General features: G+C 42.3%; 1 protein-coding gene across 1 annotated transcript in view; it reads right to left on the bottom strand.

Annotated features, from left to right (window-relative positions):
• nrip2 (nuclear receptor interacting protein 2) overlaps positions 1–20,404 on the bottom strand; it is a 30,073-nt gene extending 9,669 nt beyond the window's left edge. Inside the window, exons 1-2 of the mRNA XM_047575836.1 lie at positions 19,837–20,404; positions 2,715–3,026 (exon numbers count right to left, since the gene is read on the bottom strand). Of these exons, the coding sequence (XP_047431792.1) occupies positions 2,715–3,026; positions 19,837–19,992 (468 nt within the window). The 5' untranslated portion in view covers positions 19,993–20,404. The remainder of the gene's footprint in view (positions 1–2,714; positions 3,027–19,836) is intronic.
• Positions 20,405–20,948: the final 544 nt, after the last annotated feature.

Raw genomic sequence — 20,948 nt, 5'->3', positions numbered from 1 at the left:
AGCAGGATGTTCTCGAGTGGGAAAACAAGAATGTATGTAAGAACATATGGCAGCTCTGCGTGCATGTGAGATGATCGGCGTGACGCCCGCCACCCCCCCCCCATGCCGTAAACCGAGCATCAGACAGTGCTTAAATTTGATGCAATAAAATAAAAAATAGCTTTATGGGCTTATTTTCAACATTTTTAGATGTGCTCCATCAACAGGCTGCTCCTGTAGGAGGAATTAGAGACATGCAAGGTTGAAATATATGAAATACAAGAACACTGGTTTCATTTCCACTTTTCCTTAGTAATATAAAGCAGTAAAATAGTATGATTTATCTTCACTGGTCATTTTTTACGATACGGCTTAAGCGTACGTTACAAGTTTTAAGGTTTATGGCGGCTTTGCTGCCGTTTTGAGACCTTTTCTAACATCTGCCGTGGTTTTTATTGCCCGGATAACGTCTGTACATCCCACCTTCTTCACAAATGAAAACCTTTTCCTCTTGACCCTCGGATATTTCTCCCCCCCCCCCCCCGACCATCCGCCTCGGAAACAAACACGTTGGGTTTCCATGCACCTTGTTTTGATCCGTCTGACTCCGCACAGACTGAGCCTCCTTTGTCCTCGCAGGCCCACCGGCTTATCAGCAGACCCACAAACCTGCTCTTTTGTCTCAGTCCCGGTGGCGTATAAAAAATAAAAAAATAAAAAAAAAACCCCTTCTCTATCCCCAAAGTTTAAAAATAGCATTTGAACAAGCGAAGTCGATGATAAAAACCCGGCGGAGCGATAGAGGAAAAAAACGCTGAATCCACCATAAAGACGACCCGATTCGTTGTAATTACGCTCACATATACAGGATTCACAGAAGCTGTTGTGCATATTTTTTAACACCACGGGGAATAGACAGTGTTTGATCTATTTCTTTAAGAGGATAAAAAAAAAAAATAGTTGTGGTTGCACTTCTCTAATCTGAGTCTAAAAGGCCACAGAAATTACCTCGCCCCTGGTTATAAATTAATGATGTGTTATATTTTGGCACATGTGCATTTATGATCTAATTTCTTTGTTCTTGATTGGATTTCATTCATGAATGAGGCTGCTCACACTGCCATAAAAGCCAATGAAATTCATGAATGCGTTTTTTTTTTTCTCCTCTAATATGTTTGCACAGTTAAAAATCTGCAGATGCACCGGACGACATCTCGTTTTTGTCCAAAGACACACGTGTCGGGTTAATTGGTTCTAAATTGGCGATAGTGTGTAGGTGAGAGGTTGTTCTTTCTGTGATGGATTGGTGATCTGTCCTGACCCCATTGGAGCTGGAGAACATTTTTTTAGATAATGGATGGATGGAATTCATAATTTAGTTTGTAAATGTGAGGAAAATTCGAAAAATTCTACAAGTTTATAACTAAAAGAGGGTAAACAGAGTATGTTTGGACGTTTATATGATTTTATATGTTCTCTGTAACACCGGTTATTTATCTGTTTATATTTCCTGACAGCAGATGTATTTTCCTGCAGCCAAATATCACAAATCTGTTGAGGAGGGAGCGAATTAGTAAGTAGTAGTCGTAGTAGTAGTGAGTGTTTTGCGTGACCTTTCTGCATACATTAGTCTTTGGACTTTTGAAGGCGGACCACGGGGAGCGTCTCCACGTGAATCCAGACTTCCATTAATGGCTAATGTGCTTCCGTAAAGACAGTTAATAAAAGCCACGAGTACAGGGTGTGACCTGGTGCTGGTTCTGTATCATAAATACACATTAAATAGTTTGTTTTTCAGGTCTTGTCTTGAGATTTGTGTAAAATTAAACCAAAAGCATCTTTCAGCGACACCAGTTCATCCCTGACCTCAAGTCAACATTTGTGCCAACTACAGGGAAACGTTCTCAAGGCGTTTTGTGAAGACATCAAACTAATCAGACTGAACCGAACGGACAGACGACCTCAAAAAAACAAAAAACAAAATGCCTCCGTCCACAAATCAGACGACTGCTCCGGTTAGAAGAGTCTGCGATGATGTCGTCATGCTTCGAATGAACAATGAGTTCTTGCTACCAACCACTCAGGCTGGATAAAACATCGCTGCACCACAAAGTGCAAATGCAAACAGCAATGCTTAATATTTTATCTTGCGATCAGCCTGCAGAGCCACAGTTATGTAATTGCAGGAGTCTGCAGCAGTGGGCATGAGAGCATGATGTATAACCTGCATAAGATCTGAGATACATAACAATCAGCCAGATTGTTAGCCTGGAAGCTAAAGTATTTTGAAGGGGGAAGTTGCTCTGGAGTTTCTCCTTTGGGAAGTGATTATGCCTTCGGGTTTCGATCATGTTCAGGTTATTGGGGCCGATGTTAGGGATAAAACTGGATTTGTCTTTTACGCTGAAGCCCACACAGTTCGTCCATTTCCAGCTCCTGCATACTTGCTCCTAATGCAGCCCTGAGCGGATCCATTGTGGGCTCGTGAGGACGTGTTAACCAGGGTGGACCTTCAGTCGCTGTGACTCAGTTGTCTATTGTTTCGGGTCCTGTCTGACAGCTGCTGCTGCCGAGCTTTTCACGTGTTGTAAAGGGAAAGTAAAATGAAGAGCCGGCGTTAACGTGGTGAGTCACAGGAGCAGAGTGCTGCCGCCTTTGTGTCTTTTCTTGTTTTCAGCTTGAATGCTGTAGTAGAAAGTGGAAGACACAGTTTTATTTTTTATTTTTTTTTGTACCTTGCACTGGACGACCAGAGCCGTAAGGAGGAGGGTCGATCCGTCGGGCTTCTCGGCCGCCGTCTGCCTGGCTCCGGCCTCGCTGCTGTCGTCCTCCTCGTCCGACCGCAGGCTCCGCTCGCTCTCCTCCAGGGACTCCCTCTCCTCCGTGGAGTCGTCGGCCGTGCTCTCGCTCCTCTCCTCGGCGTCGGCGGCGCCGTCCTTGGTGTCGGCCAGCGGGGAGCGGACCCTGGCGCTGGCGTCCCGGGCCTCGCCTCGCAGCCGGGTGATGTTTCCCTCCAGCAGGCGGCGCTGGACGATGCTGTGAGGTTGCTTTAAAAGGAAGAGACAAGTGGAGAAGCTATTAAATATAAAGGATGATCATTAGCATGACAAAAGGTTAAGTTATCGCCACACAGAGAACAGGCTGGTGTCCTTAAAGAGCTCAAACGCACAGTGAGGTTCAATTTTAAGGGTAAACTGACTCTTTATTAAATCTTCCTTCAAGTCGAGCCCTGAGCCAATAAGATTTTCTGTTTGCTCATTCTCCAGCTCTCCCACTCTCTGTTGAATGAAACAAATATATATATATATATATATCTACTGTATACACACTCAGTGTGAGGCAGTTAATAATGTGTGCCAAAAACAAATCAGGGCGACTTCCTTCTCAGACGAGGCCGCGGGATGGAGCGGAAACGTGTCGCCTGCCGAAGTGTGAGGACGCACACGAGGTGTCGCTTAGTTCAGAAATTAGATTTCAGCTCGTGCCTCCGGAATCCTGCGAGTGAGACAAGGAGGAGATCGTCTCCAATTCGTTCAGATCGTTAGGGGCGGGGAAAAATATTCGATATGGCGATATACCGTTCTATCGGTACGATATCGGACATTTGGATTAATTTTGTTTTTTGACTCCTTTTGTCCAGTTAAGTATCTGATGTACATATATACAACTTGTATTTTAAACTGCATCAAATTTCTCAATGAACTACGTAGAATATTGCAATATATCGCAATAACGTATCGTATCGTGGATCAAGTATCGTGATACGTATCGTATCGTGAAGTCCTTGCCAATATCCACCTCTACAATTCATATTCTGTAATGCATAGGTCTTCAACAGGTGGTCCGTGACCCCTAGGGGCTCTTCGGAGGTACTGCAAGGGAGGGGTCGCAAAATCTTTGGTTGATTAGACATTTTTTTTATCTATATTTGTTTTTTATTTCCCCCCACAAATTTATTTAATCTTGGTCCAGAAAAACATTGAGGACTCCTGCTTTAATTAATAACTTATTTGCTTGTTTTCTCCAAATACTTTGCGGGTTTCTGTGCAAATTTGCTAGATTTTTGTCTTTGTTATTAAAATAGTTCAGACGTGGCATCAGAAACAACAACAATGAGGAAAACCCCCCTGCAGAGGTAATTCCTTCCCAATTAGAAACAGCAAATGAAAAATGTGCAAACGCTTTGATGGGTCCGTACAGGATGTTCTGACACGTACAGAGTGAAGTTAGAGAATAAATAACAATGATTGATTTATTTATTTACACACAAACAAGGAGTTAAACTCATCTCATCAGGCAACGGTGCACAAGCTGAAAGCATCGCACCGTTATTAAAACTAAAGACTGATTTTAACCCAACACATCCAGGTTGTTTAAATGTGGATCCATCAGACAGGTAGATATATACCGATCAGGCATAAGATTATGACCACCTTCCTAATAATGTCTGGAGAACTTGGAGACCAGATCAGCTGGGATTTGAGTTGTTCCTAAACCGTTTTTGTGTCTTTCCCCGGCTGCATCGACATCTTCGACACATTTTAACATCAGAAGTTCCAAACGCGACTGTGCAGCCTCTCTCTGCACGGCGTGGAAATGAAAATGAGCAAACAGATTACAGCTCAGCTGTGTCGACGATGAAAACGCTCGCTGTGGAACGGAGCCGAGGCTGCAGCAGGTTGGGGTTGTGGGTAGCAGATAAAATCTCTTTATGGGACACTGCTGCCTGCTGTCTCCATTAGATTTCACGGCATTAAATCTACGAGGAGGCGCCGTGATCGATGCCAGTTCACAGATTTTCAGTTTGTTAACAAGCAGTCAGTAAAGAGGAAAGACTGTACAACGCCTGTACTGTACGCTGTTGTAAACTGCTGTTTCCCCACTGAGGGACGAATAAAGTTTTAGGGTTGGGGTTATGGACGGCTAGGGGCTCTACTGCGCAACATGACCACATCCTAGCTGCAAACTTCCAGCTCACGCCCTGAGGAAGGCGTTTTAAAGCTCCACGTAGGAAAACAAATCGTTATTCCAGATCTTTTATCTCCTCAGTTATTAGACTTTTAAATCTTAATCCGTCCGTGTGGGAATGAACCTCGGTTTCTTATATAAGTAAATACTTATATATTTGCATCGAATTGAAACATTGGATCTTTAAAATTTGGAATGACGTTTCCCATGATGCTTTGCAGTCGGCCATGGATTCAGTGAGTTACCCTCTGTGTTACAGCCAGTAATTCCTGCGTTATTAGTCCACATTTGTCGATATCTTGGGCCATTTAACACTATTAAGAGTATAACAACATATACACTGGTCACATGATCGCTCTGATTCTGCATAAAAATCAAAAATAGAAGTTGGTGAGCGCCTGTATTCTGCACCAGTAGGAAAAGTTAATATTTTTCTTTTAATTTGATTATTTCTAAGCTTGAAATCACGTTTCCCATGATGCTTTGCAGTATGTAAACACAGAAACTAATGTTGCTATGGATTCAGTGAGTTATCCTCTGCATTACAGCCATTCATTCCTGCGTTATTAGTCCACATGTGTCTATATCTTGGCCATTTAACACGACTCTACACTATAGAGCATAACAACAGTGGTCACATGATCATTCTGATTCTGCATAAAAATCAAAAATGGATTCTCTAAAGGGCCAAGACAAACCAAACCAAAGTTGGCGAGCACCTGTATTCTGCACCAATGGAAAAAAGTTAATATTATTCATTTAATTTCATTATTTTTAAACTTTAAATGACATTTCCCATGATGCTTTGCAGTACGTAAACACAGAAACTGATGCTGCTGTGGATTCAGTGAGTCATCCTCTGTATTACAACCATTAATCTCTTAATCTTTATTCTACATTAGTTTATATTTTGGCCATTTATCACCACTATACATGTACTGAATTAACCAGATCCAGATTTTTGGAGTAAAGGCCTAAATTCTGCATGTTTCCCTTTGAACATCCCACCACACAACTAAAAGCAAACTCTGCATTCTTTAAAAGTGCCAATTCACCTCTGAACCGTAAAGACCAGTGAGGTGAGTTTGCACCTGTTTGCAGCAAGATGCTGCTGCTGCTAACGTGTTTTTGCTCGTGCGTTGACCCCGGAGAAGTCAGGACTACGAAGAAAACAGATGTCGCCCATCACAAGACGCATGTGGAGGCTAATGGCTGAAATCACATTACGCTCGTCGTCTGCATCACATCCAGTCGTCTCTGCAGCCTGACGAGAACAAAGGCCTCGGAGAAGAAAAGAAGGAACCTCTTCATCAAACTCTCAGGACGAGTTTGACGCGATTGAAGCGACTTCATTAAGATAACGCGGCGCGTTTGTGAAAAGAGGATAATTTCTGCTAATAAGTCGATGAATCAGCCGGCGCGTGCAGAGGTAGAGACGACGTCCGCGGTTTAGAGAAAATGCCAGAGGATGAAAAATAAAATGTGGAGAGAACGTCAGCGGAAAGAAAAAAGAAGAAGAAGAATCAGGCCGCTCTGAAGTGGAGCCGCTGATTGAATTTGATTAGTTGATGTCGAGGAGTTCAGCGTCAAGGATCCTATTCTGACGGAGCTCCTGCAGCGAGGAGGAGGAGGAGATTACTCCTAGATTAGGATTATTTTAGGCTTCGGGCTCGTTTACAGAATTATTACAACCAACACAGACTGTGGTGAGGAAATAAAATAAGGAAGGAAATGAATGAAAGGAGGCTGATGGAAAGATGATAGAGAGGGAGGGGAGGGGATGATAGAGGAGGAAGGAGGGGAAGAGAGGAGGAAAAAGGGGAGGAAGGAAGGAGGATGGTAGGAGAGGAGGAAAGAGGGTAAGACAGGAGGAAGGATGTGGGCTGAGGAAGGGAGGGTGAAGGGGGGCTGGGGAGGAAAGAGAGGACGAAAGTTAGAAAGAGGATGGGAGAGGAGGAGGAAGGGTAGAAAGAGGAGGGAGGAGGTGATAGGAAAGAAGATTAGGGAGGGGGAAGAAGGGGAAGAGAGGAGGAAAAGGGGGAGGAAAGGGGAGAAAACAAGAAGAAAGGGAAAGGAAGGGGAGGAAAGAGGAGAAAGAGGTCAGAAAAGAGAGGAGGAGAGTTAGAAAGAGGATGGCAGAGAGGGAGGAGGAGATACGAAAAAAGATTGGGGAGGGGGAAGAAGGCGGAGAGAGGAGGAAGGGGGAGGAAAGAGGGAAATGAGGTGAGGAGGAAAAGGGGGAGGAAAGAAAACAAGAAAAAAGGGGAAGGAAGGAGAGGAGCTGGGAGGAAAGAGGAGAAAGGTCAGAAAAGAGAGGAAGAGGATGTAAGAAGGGGAGGAGAGGAGAAGAGGAAAGAGGGGAGAAAATAGGGGAGGAAAGGGGGAGCCGCCTGCTCGGCCACAGCTGTAGCTCAGAGAGGGAGGAATGGGCCGAACTGAAGCTGCTGACATGATGGTGATGGTGGTTATTACTGGCTGAAGTGTTGCTGAGGCTCAGTCTATGAATACCAACCGTCTATTACACGGAGCCTTTACTCACTCTGTCCTCTCATTCATTCATCCATTCATTCATTCATTCATTTATTTAAAAGCTCGACGTCCTGACGAGTGGACAAACTGACTCCACGTTGACAGAATCAGAACGAGACATGTCCAGGCATGAGATGACATTATTACACCAGTGTTGAGGTCACACGGCCTCGTCTCTCGGGCGCTGAAGCCTTTTTTATTTATTTATTTACTTATTTATTTATTTATTTGTTTTTCTGTCCGTCCTCTTTCCGCCTACCGATCCGTGAAATCCTCTTTGTCTTCATTCATATTCTGCTCAGGAATACTGTAACAGCAGAATCCAGAGTTTGCCGTGCGCATGTTAATCAGAGCAGAACGTTAAGTGATGATCAGTAATGTGGAGAAAAAGAAGAAGAAGCATCATGGAAGAGAACAGCAGGCTCTGTCTTTTCTGTCCCTTTTCGTCTGCATAAGCTGTTTCTTAATAGAGGTCAGCTGCAGACAGTCGGCGCGTGGACACGAGAAGGTCGGCCGCCGCGGCTTTTAGTGCACGGTCACATCTGAATGCGCCGGTAACAACATGAGTCATGCATTCTTATTTACAACGGAATATTTTGCATATTTGCTGAAATTAAAAAGTTTGAATGGCCGCCGCTGCATAGGGAGCGGGAATAGTCACTTGTAATAACAGACGGCTTTTCAGTAGGAACACGATTAAATGGGTTTTTTGTTTTAAATATAATTAATATAAATGTGTAGCTACTGCGAGGGTCTTTTATTTGACTTTACAGCTCGTCAGATGCCACCGTTGTCCGGTGATACAGGTTTCTACTAGATCCCTCCATGAACTATAGTGATCTCACACTGACAACAAACACTAGTCCAGCTGTGATGCATCCACTTAGCTTCTTCTGTCAACAACAACAATTTGTAAACACAACTAGAAATCAGTCACTGAAACATACTAGATACTGAAATATCGATACTTCCGATACCAGGTCTTTATGCTCCGAAGTCGATTCTCAAACTAAAATATCGATACTTGCGATACTTTTGCTCGTTTGAGGTAATGTAGTAACACAACAAACCACAACGTGAAACACCTCAAGTTAAACCACAACACACAGTGTCACAATTAACATGCAACTTTTCATTTTATAATAGTTAAACAACAATTTATTCCAGAGGTTGGAGAGATTAAGTAGGGACCGACGACCTACTATATGTGTTAAACTCAGTTTATTTATAATAAATATACATTATTATTGTCATTTTGCATTCAGTATTAATCTATCTCTAATCCTTTTACTAAAATATGTTGGATTCTTTTCAACATGCAATGAAAGAAATTTAAATTTGAGGAAATTTGATTAATTTTAGCCTGAATTTTACTCAGAATCAGATCGAAAATGAAATCTTAAAAAAATAAATAAATGTCGCAATAAAAAAATGTAAATGGAAACACTTACATTTTGAAAAACCTCTCAAGTATCTAAAGCTAAAACACTTTCACGCTCGTAGGAGGTGTTTTTTTCAGACAAATCGATATAAAAGTTTCACCGGAGATGACGAAGGGGGTCATGTGACCAGTTCATCTTCCTCAAAGTGAATTTACGAGATATGACTTTTATTTTGTGGAAAAAGTGGGTCCCTGCTTAATCTCTCCATCAGTTTGGGTTTTCTGCTCCGTAGCGCGACTCGTTTTTCTGATAATCATCCTGAAGAGGAGGAGAGGGGAGAGAGGCGCCGTCATAAAACTTCTCTGAATTCATTTCATTTCTTAGAACAGCGACCGGCGCACTGCTCAAACAGGACATAAAACAATAAAGTCACTTTTTTAAACATCACTTCTACTGAATCAGTTTAAATAAATGACCAGACGGACTAATTGATATGTGAAATTCATCCTTTTTGTCTGACAAACACCATTTCTCTGGTTTAATATGTTCGTAGACAGATGCTAATGAGACGAACACGTTTAAAAAGCAGATGTCTAATTAGATATTTTATTGATGATTTAGTGTTAATAGTTAGTCTGAGGCATTTTCCCACCATGCCTTTAATTTCTCTATCCTGCTCTGGTGATACAGACACATAATTCATTATTATTTAATCACAGAGTTATAAACCAAATCTGTTTTCAGGCTCGTGTTTAAACTCAATTAAGACAAACAGCGCCTCAATTTCTTTTTAATGAATCCCCATTCTTTGCTCCGAGTATAAATAGGTGATTACAATGTTTTTATTTATTTCCCGACGCATGTTTTAAACATCTCTTAAAATCCTGCCAGTGCCGCTGCTCAGAAAAAAACCTTGAAAGGAAACCAAATGCTTTGTGTTTTATTAATGCAGGTGGTGCTGGTGTTGGGTGACCTGCTCCTTTCAGAGCGAGCTGTTTGAAAGTCTGCACCCAGACTCTGAACATGCAGAACAACAATGTGATTACGGAGGAGCAGGGAGCATAAATAGGATTTACTTTTTATACGAGCCAGAGGGAACAGGCAGCCGCTGGAAACATGAACTCTGGCATAAATCAAAGACACGAGTATTGAATGTTTACAGTAAAACTCTAACATATACAACTGGCAGGCTGCTGTAGGATAAAATGTTGAATTTTAGGGCTTTGTAGGAGTGTAAATGGTAATAAAGGGTATTAGCAGATAAAATGATGGCCACCGGCTTCACGTAGCAAAGAAAAACACTCGACCTGAAGGCTTTAATGTGCCCCTTGAGTTGGCTTTTAAATATGATAATGTGACCTTCTTTGCAGCTAATTTAGTTGTCACTTAAGCACTGAAGCTAAAGCTTCATGTGGATGTTATTTAGGCATGTATTTAGACCAGACCAGACCAAGCGGAAACCTCCAGGTCTGAGCGATGATGTTTGTAGCAGGTTATATTTTCAGCAACTTTGATGTCAAGCTCCTTTCTGTTTTAAAAAGGGCAACCTCATATTTAGAGATAAAATATCGGTATTTGCCAATATGCAGATGACACCCTTGTTTATTTTACTATGAGTGCTGCACAGATGAGAGTCTAAGATTTATCTGGGCAACTGTAAAATAAGGTGAATAGTGTTTCAACCAAGCGGAAACCTCCAGGTCTGAGCGATGAAGCCCGTGTTGAAGTGCAAAGAACTGCAGTTCATGGAGTGGCCACTAGAGGCTCTAAAATGGAGCAAATCCCCATAAACACCTATGTTAAAAATCCCAACTTTACAGCATCATTAAACAAGTTTACAGCCTGGTACAAAACTGATTTTGATCTCAATAGTTTATTAATAGTTTATAACTATTCGTGACAACTCTACGGGGGATGAATTTTGTTTCTAACTCATTCATTTATATTTTATTAAGATTTAATATACTGCATAATTAAGGGTGTTCCCACTGTGAGTGACAGGTGGTAACCTGAGCTAACAGGTAGCGTTGATTTGGGTGGGCACAACACCCCCACGTCCATATTTGGAATATCTGCGTCATCCAACATGGCGACCACAGGCTCCGCCCACTCTGGGATTCATTTCCGAAGTTCAGAATCCAATGGGTGACGTCACGATGGGTTTGTCCGTAATATATACAGTCAATGGACCAGACACCCCATAGCAATAACACACAAAACCGCTCATGCAACCTCTACAAAAGGTGTTGACCTGACCTCCAAATTCATTAGATCCCAAACTAATCAAGTATCTGTGGGATGCTCCACCATAGAGGCCCAACGCTGATCGATGTATAACCAGGAAACTACTGATCTTGTGAACGTTGCAACAATTAAGCCTAAAACTGTTCCCTCTCTTCCTGCTGATGTGTGTGCTATGCCGACCTCTGATGAACACGAGCCAGTCCAAACTAGTCCTCTTTTATATATACGATCCTCTTTCTTTTCTCGTCTTTGTCTCGGTTTCTCTTCCTCCGTGAGTCAGATTAGAGGCTGATTGCTGCCGCGTGGACTAATTATCTGACTGCAACCGGCTCGTCTCTCTCTCTCTCGTCTCAGCCGCTCACGTGATCCTCCTAATGCCCTCTTTCTTATTCTGACGGACGTCCCCAGCGGCTGACTTTCTGTCGCGCCGAGCAGGAGGCTCCGGCAGCTTCACATCTGCTGCCTTCCTGCTCTTCCTGCTCCCTCTTTATTCTCATTCCACATCTTCCTTTCTCCAGCTATATTACACCGATTTAAGTCTCCCAGCTATAACCTGTAATCCTCTGAGGAATATCATCATGTGCAGCCAAAAGGCCAGAGTAAACCCCAAATCTGTACCCAGTCACTAAGATTTTAAATATTTAAATAACATCTTTTATAAAACACTGACCTTAATTTTAAAAAATGAGTGTGATTATTTAGAGGTTATGGTCCCTTTTCGACAATTTTTCTCTTTGAAATGTGTGTAGATAAGTAAAAGAAAGATAAATAAGTGTGGATTTCCCCTCCGTCCTCCAGCAGGCTGTATTTAGACGACCTGGAGACGTCAAGCCGCATAAAACACGTGGACGCTCTAGTCTGCCATCTAGTGGCGTTATAAATATACGTTATTATCATCGTTTTGCATTAAATATTAAGCTATCCCTTCTCCCTTTACTAAGATATGTTGGATTCATGTTAATGTGCATTTAAAGTAATTTAAATCTGTATTAAAAAATACATAAAAAACGTCTTATTAACCAAAGATTTTGCGTCCGTCCCTGCAGTACCTCTGCGGACCCCTAGGGGTCGCAGACCTCCTGTTGAAGACCTATGGGTTTAACTCACGAGTGCAGCTTTAGTTGATTGACAGGAAATTAAAGAACAACAGCTTTAATAATCGTGCAGAACATTTACTTCTTCTCCACTATGAAGATTTTTATGAAGTTTCTGCTTAATATAAATGTAAGTTTAATATTTTTGGGTTTTATGCGAAAGTTTATACAAAACATCCTGATGTGCACTTGGCCATTTTTAATTTTAATTTGACATAAATACAAACAAAAAGAAAATCAGTATTGAACATTTTGCTTCATCCCTTTTTTTTTCACATTTCTGGGAGTTTTACTCTCTTGTTTCCAGTTATAATGATTAAAAATACCTACACATTCAGAGGTGGAGTCGTGGTGAGTCTCCCCTTTGCCTTTTACCCGACAAATATGTCACGTCCCCACTTCTGTAGTTTGGGCTGTTGTGTCGTTTTGTGTGTTTGCCGGGGTATTTTTAGCCTCCTGTCTTCCTACAAGGCACCGAGGGAGCAGCTGAGGGGTTGTTGCCGCCCATCGACAGCCCCAGCTGACAGAGAGGGAGACAGGTTCACGCTAACCCCTCTCTCCTTCCCACCTAATTGTGCCGGAGCTAATAATAAAGGCCGCATCCGAACCGATTTAACGCGTTTTTTGGTGCAGGACGAGCCAAACTCCAGAGGTTGTGAGTGCTACTTCACCTTCCGGGGAAAACAAACAGTTGGGAATATAAAGAATACAAATTCATGACTTCTTGAAAGGACTTATCCTTTAAATGTCACTCAGGGTTTATTGGTTTTAAATAGACGGTGTTTCAACGTCCACACCAAGAGAAGCTGCTTCTTTTTATTTCCGTCCACACACGCCTTCTAGTGCTGTAGCTTTTGATCATCCTCAGATGTACCCGGAGACCCCGGCCTCTGTTAGACAGGCCTTCACACGCAGTCACAGGTTTCAGACTCGGTGAGAGTGCGACGCCAGCGAACCGACAGCAAAGCTGCAGGGGATGAGGTCTGAAGGAGCGGCTGAAGTGAGAGCAGTGAAATTACACCAATATAATGGGAGCTATCTTCATCTGAAGTCTCCAATGATTGTCCTGCTTTTGTGTTTCAGCGTTTTGAGTAGACGGATAAACCTGCTTTTCAAGGACTTCTATCTCTTCATGAGAGAAAGGACTCGGTATCAGTGGTGATTTCCATTCTTAAAATTGAGACGTTTCCAGACTGTTTTAGATGTGGTCAGATTAATGACCAATTTTCTTGGTGCTATGTTTGAAAAAGTATAAAAGTATAATTTTACTTGATAAAAAACAGCACAATTATTAGAAGAATCATTTAAAGTCGTTGCTACACATTGTGAATGAAGCCTTTTAGTATTTTAGGCCATTTAGAGCAACTAATACCTAATATATGCATCCTATATTAAACCCAGCCTAGTGCTGTTTATAAATATTATTATCATAGCTTTAATGTGTAATTAAAGAAATTTAAATTTATGGAGGGAAAATTTAAAGAATATATATTTATATATAAAAAATGTCCAATCAACCAAAGACTTTCCAACCGCCCCTGCAGTACCTCTGCAGAGCCTCTAGGGGGCTCATTCTACTTGTTTTATGTGTTTCTGTTTGGGTGAATTTAGATTTTAACCATGCTATATTGAAAATTATCCAAAATCCAGAACCAATCATTTAAGATGCATGCTTTATAAAATTAAATAAATAAACATGCATCATTATCAGTATTTGGACTGTTACAGTGAGTTTTCTTTGATAGTTGCGATCCAACAAAGACTCCCAAGAGCAGATGCTAATGGCTAGCATGCTAACACAAGCACAGACACACTTGTACCACATGCACAAGAAGTTAAATCAATGCTACATATGCTAGCTTAGACATATAAACATAATAGATGGATTAATTGACTGTGTTGTTAAAATCTTCATGCGCAAAGTGACTTAAAACCTCAATATTTCACATTTTAGGTACTCAAATATTTAAATATACTGTAAAAGTAGTTCTAGTTAGGGTTAGGGCCCCTTCTACTAGATTTCTCTCACTGGAGCTCATGTCGAGTGTGCAAGCAGAAACACTGAGGTCACACGGTGGTTACACAATAACTCGTCCCATGCTGATCTCAGGTGTTAATACAGCACTGCTCTGATTTTTCCAGTCCACCCCCCCACACACACATCTACTCTTTCCTGTTTGCTCCTCTTAAATATCCACGTATCCAAGTGAAGACACTCGCGCTGCGTTACGTAAAAACAATCCCAACTAAACTGTGGATCCTCCCTGACCCCGTCTCCAGTCGCTCTTGTGTTAATAGAGGTGTATTTTTTGCCCTTTTCATGCTCAGTGCTCCCTTGAGTCTGCAGCAGAACATGGCTGGAGTGATGCTGCTGCTGCCGCTGCTGCTGCTGCTGCTGCTGCTGAGAGTGAGAGGACCTCAGGCTAAAGAGCAGCAAAACAAATTCACTCTTACGTAACCGGGCTCTGCTGCTGAGTTACACACTGGACAGGAGCGGCCAGCCAGCAGAAATTAACAGGAAGAAAAACAAGGTTAGGGCGAACAATCAAACATTATTGCACCAGTTTATTGATTTTAAATTAGAGTGGCGGGGCGGCAGCATTAATTAGAATATTTAAAGGGAGAGTTCCACGAATCACCCTAGGTTGCTTTTTGGTATCACCCAGCTAACTGTTTCCAGGCTTTACGCTGAGCTAATGCCACGTACATGTAGTAACATTCCTTTCATCGTGCATGTGGGAATCTTTCTGTTAGCTGCAATTTATCTGACATGTCTTTACATGCTCATTAAAATGTGAATCCTTCCTATGATTCCCCGTCACATGACTAAACCATTCACCACTGTATATAAAGAGGGAGGAACCCTCCATTTCTTTTTGAAGCTTAGTGCAGTTGTTCCTGTCGCCGCCATCTTAATTTTTATTTCAATCGAAGCCTCTTGTTGAAAGTTAAAACTGTCAATCAAGATTAATTAATTTTCTTAACAGTTTTAACTTTAAATATAGCTAAATACTAACAACAACTACTAAAATATGTTGGATTTTTGTTAATGTGAATTTAAAGAGATTTAAATTTGTGGGGCAAAATTGTGGCGAAAATTAAAAAAAAAATAGAAAAATGTCTAATCAACCAAAGATATTGTGATCCCCCTGCAGTACCTAGGGAGTCTGCGGACCCTCTTTTGAAGACCAATGCTGTAAAGTTTCATCTTTGCACATTTGTCATGATATTAGCCATATAGACCAAAACCGTTTTTTGTACCAGGCTGTAAACAAGTTTATTTCTACTGTGAAGATTTTACATAGAGGATGGACTCATTTTGGGGTTTGGAGTCAACCTCAAGTGGACGTTTGGGGAACTGCAGGTTTTGGCACATCGACATTGGCCCCATTTAAAAAACAAACAAACATATAAATGAGTTGAAGAAATTCATAAATCTTTTAGAAACCCTAGAGAACATCCTGGAAGAGGGGAAGGTATGACGGAGGCATGACTAGGTTCTCAAGGCCGTCGCCGAAACCATTGCTGCAGGAGTCGAGTTGGCCAAGCGTTCCCGCCCCCCTGCGCAAGCCATCACCATCATCAGAGCTGGAGAGCAGCCAAGACCAGCTGCAAAAACATCTGATGGCATCCGAGCCACTGCGAGAGACTGGCAGCGGTTGGTGGGCCTTGGCGCGGCAAATCATGATCCCCAACCACGTTGCGACCACCACCTTAAGACCAGATATTGTTCTCTTCTCTGAATCCACCAAACAAGAGGTGATTCCAGTAGCGTCAGAAGATGTATAGTGTGTAAACAGAAACAGAAATTCAGTAATCTGTCCTCTCAGACTGACTGAAATACGTCAAAAAAAAGTTGTTGGCACATAAAACTTCCTTTAAAGAAAAGGTGTAATTAAGCTAAAAATAAATAAATAAAGGTATGAAGGTGGAAATAGTAAAAGTGCTGACAGTCTGCAGACAAACAAATCAATCTAACAGCTGGTGATTGCGTCTGTTGTCTGTGAGGGTTTGCCTCAGAAACACATCAAGCTTTCTTTCCACATATCCAGAGCCTGAATGAGCAGTCGGATATCTGAAGAGGTGATATAAAGGCACGGCGGATGATTGTTGGCAATTTCACCTCCTTCCTCAATTTACCCAAGCTACTCTTGCATCAAAAACCAATTGCTACAGATGCCGTATGAATCTGGCTGTGCTCCCTGTGGCCACGTCTGAGCCACAGATTGGGTTTTTTTGATAGCTACTGAGATGAGCTTCACTCTGTCTTTAAGGAGGAGATAATTGGTATTATGATGACAGGCTTTTCAGACCCCTGCAGGAGATGTGGGATCACACACTAGATGAGTGTGGTGGAAATCTTATCCTGACTTGTTTTTTTTTTTTTCATTTTTATCCGTAATAGTTGTGTGGAGTTGTCTCTGTTTCCTTTGAGACTCTTTCATAACGAGCCTGCAGTCATGCTAGCAGGTAATGGCTAATCCCAGCATCCCCACAGCAACAAAGCTAATATGTTGATGTTTAGCAGGTGTAAAGAAAGAGACGTGGCAACAGGAGACAAAAGGAGTGATACAGCTGTCACATTTGTTAACTTTCAAAGACCAAAATTCTGCATCTTAGAAAACAGCGTCATCTGCATATAGTCGAACAAATTGCTTTGCGTCACAATCAAAGCTCACGATGAGACTTTGCTGCTGATCGCGATCTTGGAACGTTTTGTGAACCCAGGTGGAGCAAGAGGAACCAGGGAACCATTTGGGATGGGACATATGTACAAGGGGTTACCTTGGCAACCAGAGTCTGGAACATCTTATTTCATAATAAAAGCAGACTTATTTACCTTATTGCACGTTCTGTTTACCCAATAATTAAGTTTTTCCATCAACTGAAAACTGACCAGCGGGCAAGCAGTCAGCTACCAACTTGCCATTAACAAGGAGACACCAGCTAACTAGCCTAGCCAACAGCAGTAAGCACTATGTGGCACATCATTGGGGTTTTCGGGTGGGCGCCTCCCTTGAACGGATGTTGCATTAAGTGAGGCCCACGACACCTCAAGAAGAATTAACAGTGAGTTCCAGCGTCCTGGAGTCACCCAGGACGCAACCATGTGACTTTCAACTGAGAGATTAGCTTAACCCTACTACTAACTATTAAAACCACTCAGCTAGCCTTACCCTTAGCATGCTCCCCAGCTAGCATGCTAAAGGTTATAAATAAGTTATAAATGACAACACCTCTGAATTGTTTGACACCCCTTATCCACACCATACCTTACTTATTTTTAAAAATAGTTTTTACAACTTTCATGCTCCCACAAAACCAGTTTGCAGAGTGGTCGGCATGGAAACCAGTGGTCGCCATTATGTCACATACCAACTTATACAAAAAAATCACACTTTACCATGTATCGCCAGTATATTAACTACCAGAAATGACAGAAACCATCCCTGGAAAAAACAAAAAAACGTGTGTTTTAGTATTTTAGTTTGACCCATCCACTAACATGGAGGGGGTGGAGCTTATGACATATACTGCAGCCTACAGCCACCAGGGGGAGCTCTACTCCATTCGGCTTCACTTTAGAGGAGCAGTTCCTCAGTCCATCTTTATATTATGGATTATACCTTAAATAACATCTACTTGTTGTTGCAGAACTTTTGTGTTACATTGGAAACACGGTGGAGAAAACAGTATAGAGGGTGGAAACGTATCTGTCAGTAAACCGCAGTAAATGTGGCCCTGTCGAAGAAAGACTGGAGGTGGGGGAGGAATGTTTATCTAGTGGCAAATGTTGGTTTTAAAATCTGGCAGACATCGACGCATCACAGTGTGATAATCGCTGAGCACAGAGCGCTGCGAGGGCTGCTTCTAGGTGCCAGAGTGATTGTGTTGAGGTTCTTAGACGAGGGAGGGAGGGGGGGAGGCGGTGGGGGGGGGACCTGGGAGGCCGCCATCAAACCAGAAGTGTGTCAGAGGAGAGTCGGAGTAATAAATTGTTGAGATTATTACAGGGAGTTCCTCCGCGGTGTATATAACAGCTTGACTTTAGGAAGCTTCTAGGGGGGGAGAGGAAGTGGAGCTGTGGCCCACTTTACATGCAGGGCTGTCTTTCATCTTATGTGTCGACACTGAATGTGAAACGTCTATAATGAAAGGAGTTTCGCTTTTTTTTTTTGTGCCACTGCACGGTGAACTGTGGCCGACTCTGACAAGACATTGTCTCCGTCTGCGTGCAGAGTGTCTGAATGTTTCATGAAGCTTTCTGTTGATGACGGATGCATATAGTAGAGTAGTGCCTTAGTGCCTGAAGCAAACTGTGGTCGTACGCTCTGTCGGGGAGAAGATTGGTGGATTGTGTCTGAGCACATGTTAGCTTTGGTGCAGTTAGTTCAAAATGAACTCTATATATTCAGTCAGTTTGTAGTGTTGGGTGGACATTTTTACTATTAACCAACAGTTAATTTAAATGGTTAATTAACAATTTGAATGGCTGATCAACCGTCAATTGTAAGACGACGTAGCAGCTCGACGCAGCGTCACTGAATCTCCGTTTCAACTTTTATAGAAGGTGTTAACTTCAACCTATCGATTTAAAATTGTGTTGATAGGCCAAGTAAAACTAGACTTATTAGAAATAATTTACAACAGACTTTTTCCTGTAAATTTCCGTCATATTGGTGAAAAGCAAAAGGTTAGCTAGCATAGATTGCTAGCCAGCTTCAAAAGCTCGAAAGTAAAATTTTAGATATTATTACTTATTGTTGCACCTGATAGTTTTGTAAATAGTTGTACAAAAATGCATTTGCATTTTAATGGAAATAGTTATAAATAGGTTTGTTGTTTGCTAAATTTGTACATGAGGTTTTGAAATTTATACTTTAGTTTTGCAAGTTAGAAAAGAGGTTCATTAAACTTGTTTGTGGTTTTCACAGTGGGAAATCTAACTGTTTCCTGCTCTTATTCTGTGGTTTTAGTCTGGTTATAGGTCCAACGTGTTAATACAGTTTGTTGTCAAAATGAAAAAAATAGCCGTAAAATGACACGTGTGCGGTTGAGCTTGAATGAATGAAACCAAACAAGGCAACAGTGTTTTTAAGATGAAATAAATAAAGGTAAAACCATGTGTAGTCAACAATAATACTCTGGACTCCAGAGGGTTAAAGGTAAAACTAAAGCTTTTAGAAACCAGCAGAGGGCGCTGTTTGTAATCTGACAGTGTTAGTTTGATATAAGGTTATTGAATTCAGGATTATGTCTTAATTTTGGAGGCTGTAGTTTCTCATACTACTGAATTATTTTAGCCAGTGATCTAGACTAAATAACTAAATGATCATATTGTTGAATTACCACCTTTCTGTCGCAGTTTTAACATTTTCACAAGTTGTGGCAATTGCATGTGAGTTAGAAAATGCAGAAATCTGTGAATTTGCCCGAACTTTGTCGCTGCTTCAGGCTAGCTTAGCCGCCGCTAGCACAACACATGTTGATTGTTTGAGTTGCAGAAATGCAAAGATAAAAAGACGAAGAAGGACGATTTTCTGCCCAATCAGACGCAAACTCGACCTCAACGGCAACTCGGCAACTGCCGCCCAAAGCCTCCGCAACAACAATTTAGATTCTCCAGAATCTCCACTCACCAAGTCCTTGGACGTGCCCAGCCTCTTGAGCCCGTCCAGGGGCAGGAGGTCAGCCGAGTCCTTGTGCGTGAACTGGGTGGCCTGCTTCAGACGCCTCTGCTGGTGCAGGATGGCTTTATCCCGGATGGCTAGCTCACCTTTCTTCGCCTCGCTCATGGTGTCGGGAGTGTGAAGCAGTCTTTTTTTTTTTTTTCCTCAACGCGGAGCTGGAGGCTGAGAGGAGGAGATGAACCTCCAAGAAGGAAGGCAGCTTTTTTTTTTTTATTCCCCTTTTATTTCAAAAAGCCGGTCCTCAGTGACGGAAAACAAAAACCTGCAGATGTTTCCTCCTCCAGCCTGTTTTGTCCGTCTCTGGAACGCTCTCCTCCTCTGTGTAGTTCCCTGGCATGTGCTTGTTTGTCTGTCTCGGGAGCTTTAGGAGCTATTTTCCTGCCCTGATGTTGCTCCTCTGGCGTGGACACGCATCTTCCTCACGGCGTCAAGATATGTGCTGCTCGGTCTGAGGCTGAAGCTGTGTGTGAGGCTGAGGGGAAGGTGTGATGTGTTTTCTCCCCTCCCCTTAGTGCTGTCTGTCCTTGGACCTCTCTCTCTCTCTTTCTCTCTCCCTCCCTCCCTCTTTCTTTGAGCCCTCCTCTTTCCGTCACACACTCGACTCACACATGCTCACCTCCGAATGCTAAACCCACAGAAAGAAAAGACTCTTGACGCCGAAAGCCTTCAACAGTACCAGGCACATCCTCTTAAAAACCGAAGCGCTGATTCTGCTCCTGAGTTAGTTTTTATTTATTTTTTTCTCTCCTGGGCCTCTCGCTGTGGAGGTGTTAGAGAGAGAAACCACTGTGATCTGACCCCACACACAGAGGATCAATCCGGACCACCGATGGCAACGATCGATTCCCTCTCCCCTCCCGCGTCGGTGTCAGCCACCGTGAATTAAAGAATCCGATTTCTTCCGTGGAAAGCTATAAATATCGAATCCATCTGTGTTCGTGACCTCCAGACACGTTTATTTATATTCCTGGTGGAGACTCTACAGGTGTGAAGGGGTTCCTGAGACATTTTAAGATTATAAACAGCTAAAGGATGAATTAAAATATATAGCGTCTATGTGG

Source organism: Mugil cephalus, chromosome 22 (assembly GCF_022458985.1).
Source record: "Mugil cephalus isolate CIBA_MC_2020 chromosome 22, CIBA_Mcephalus_1.1, whole genome shotgun sequence".
Taxonomy (NCBI): domain Eukaryota; kingdom Metazoa; phylum Chordata; class Actinopteri; order Mugiliformes; family Mugilidae; genus Mugil; species Mugil cephalus.
Note: the sequence above shows the minus strand (reverse complement) of the source record. Positions and strands in the feature narration are given on the sequence as shown.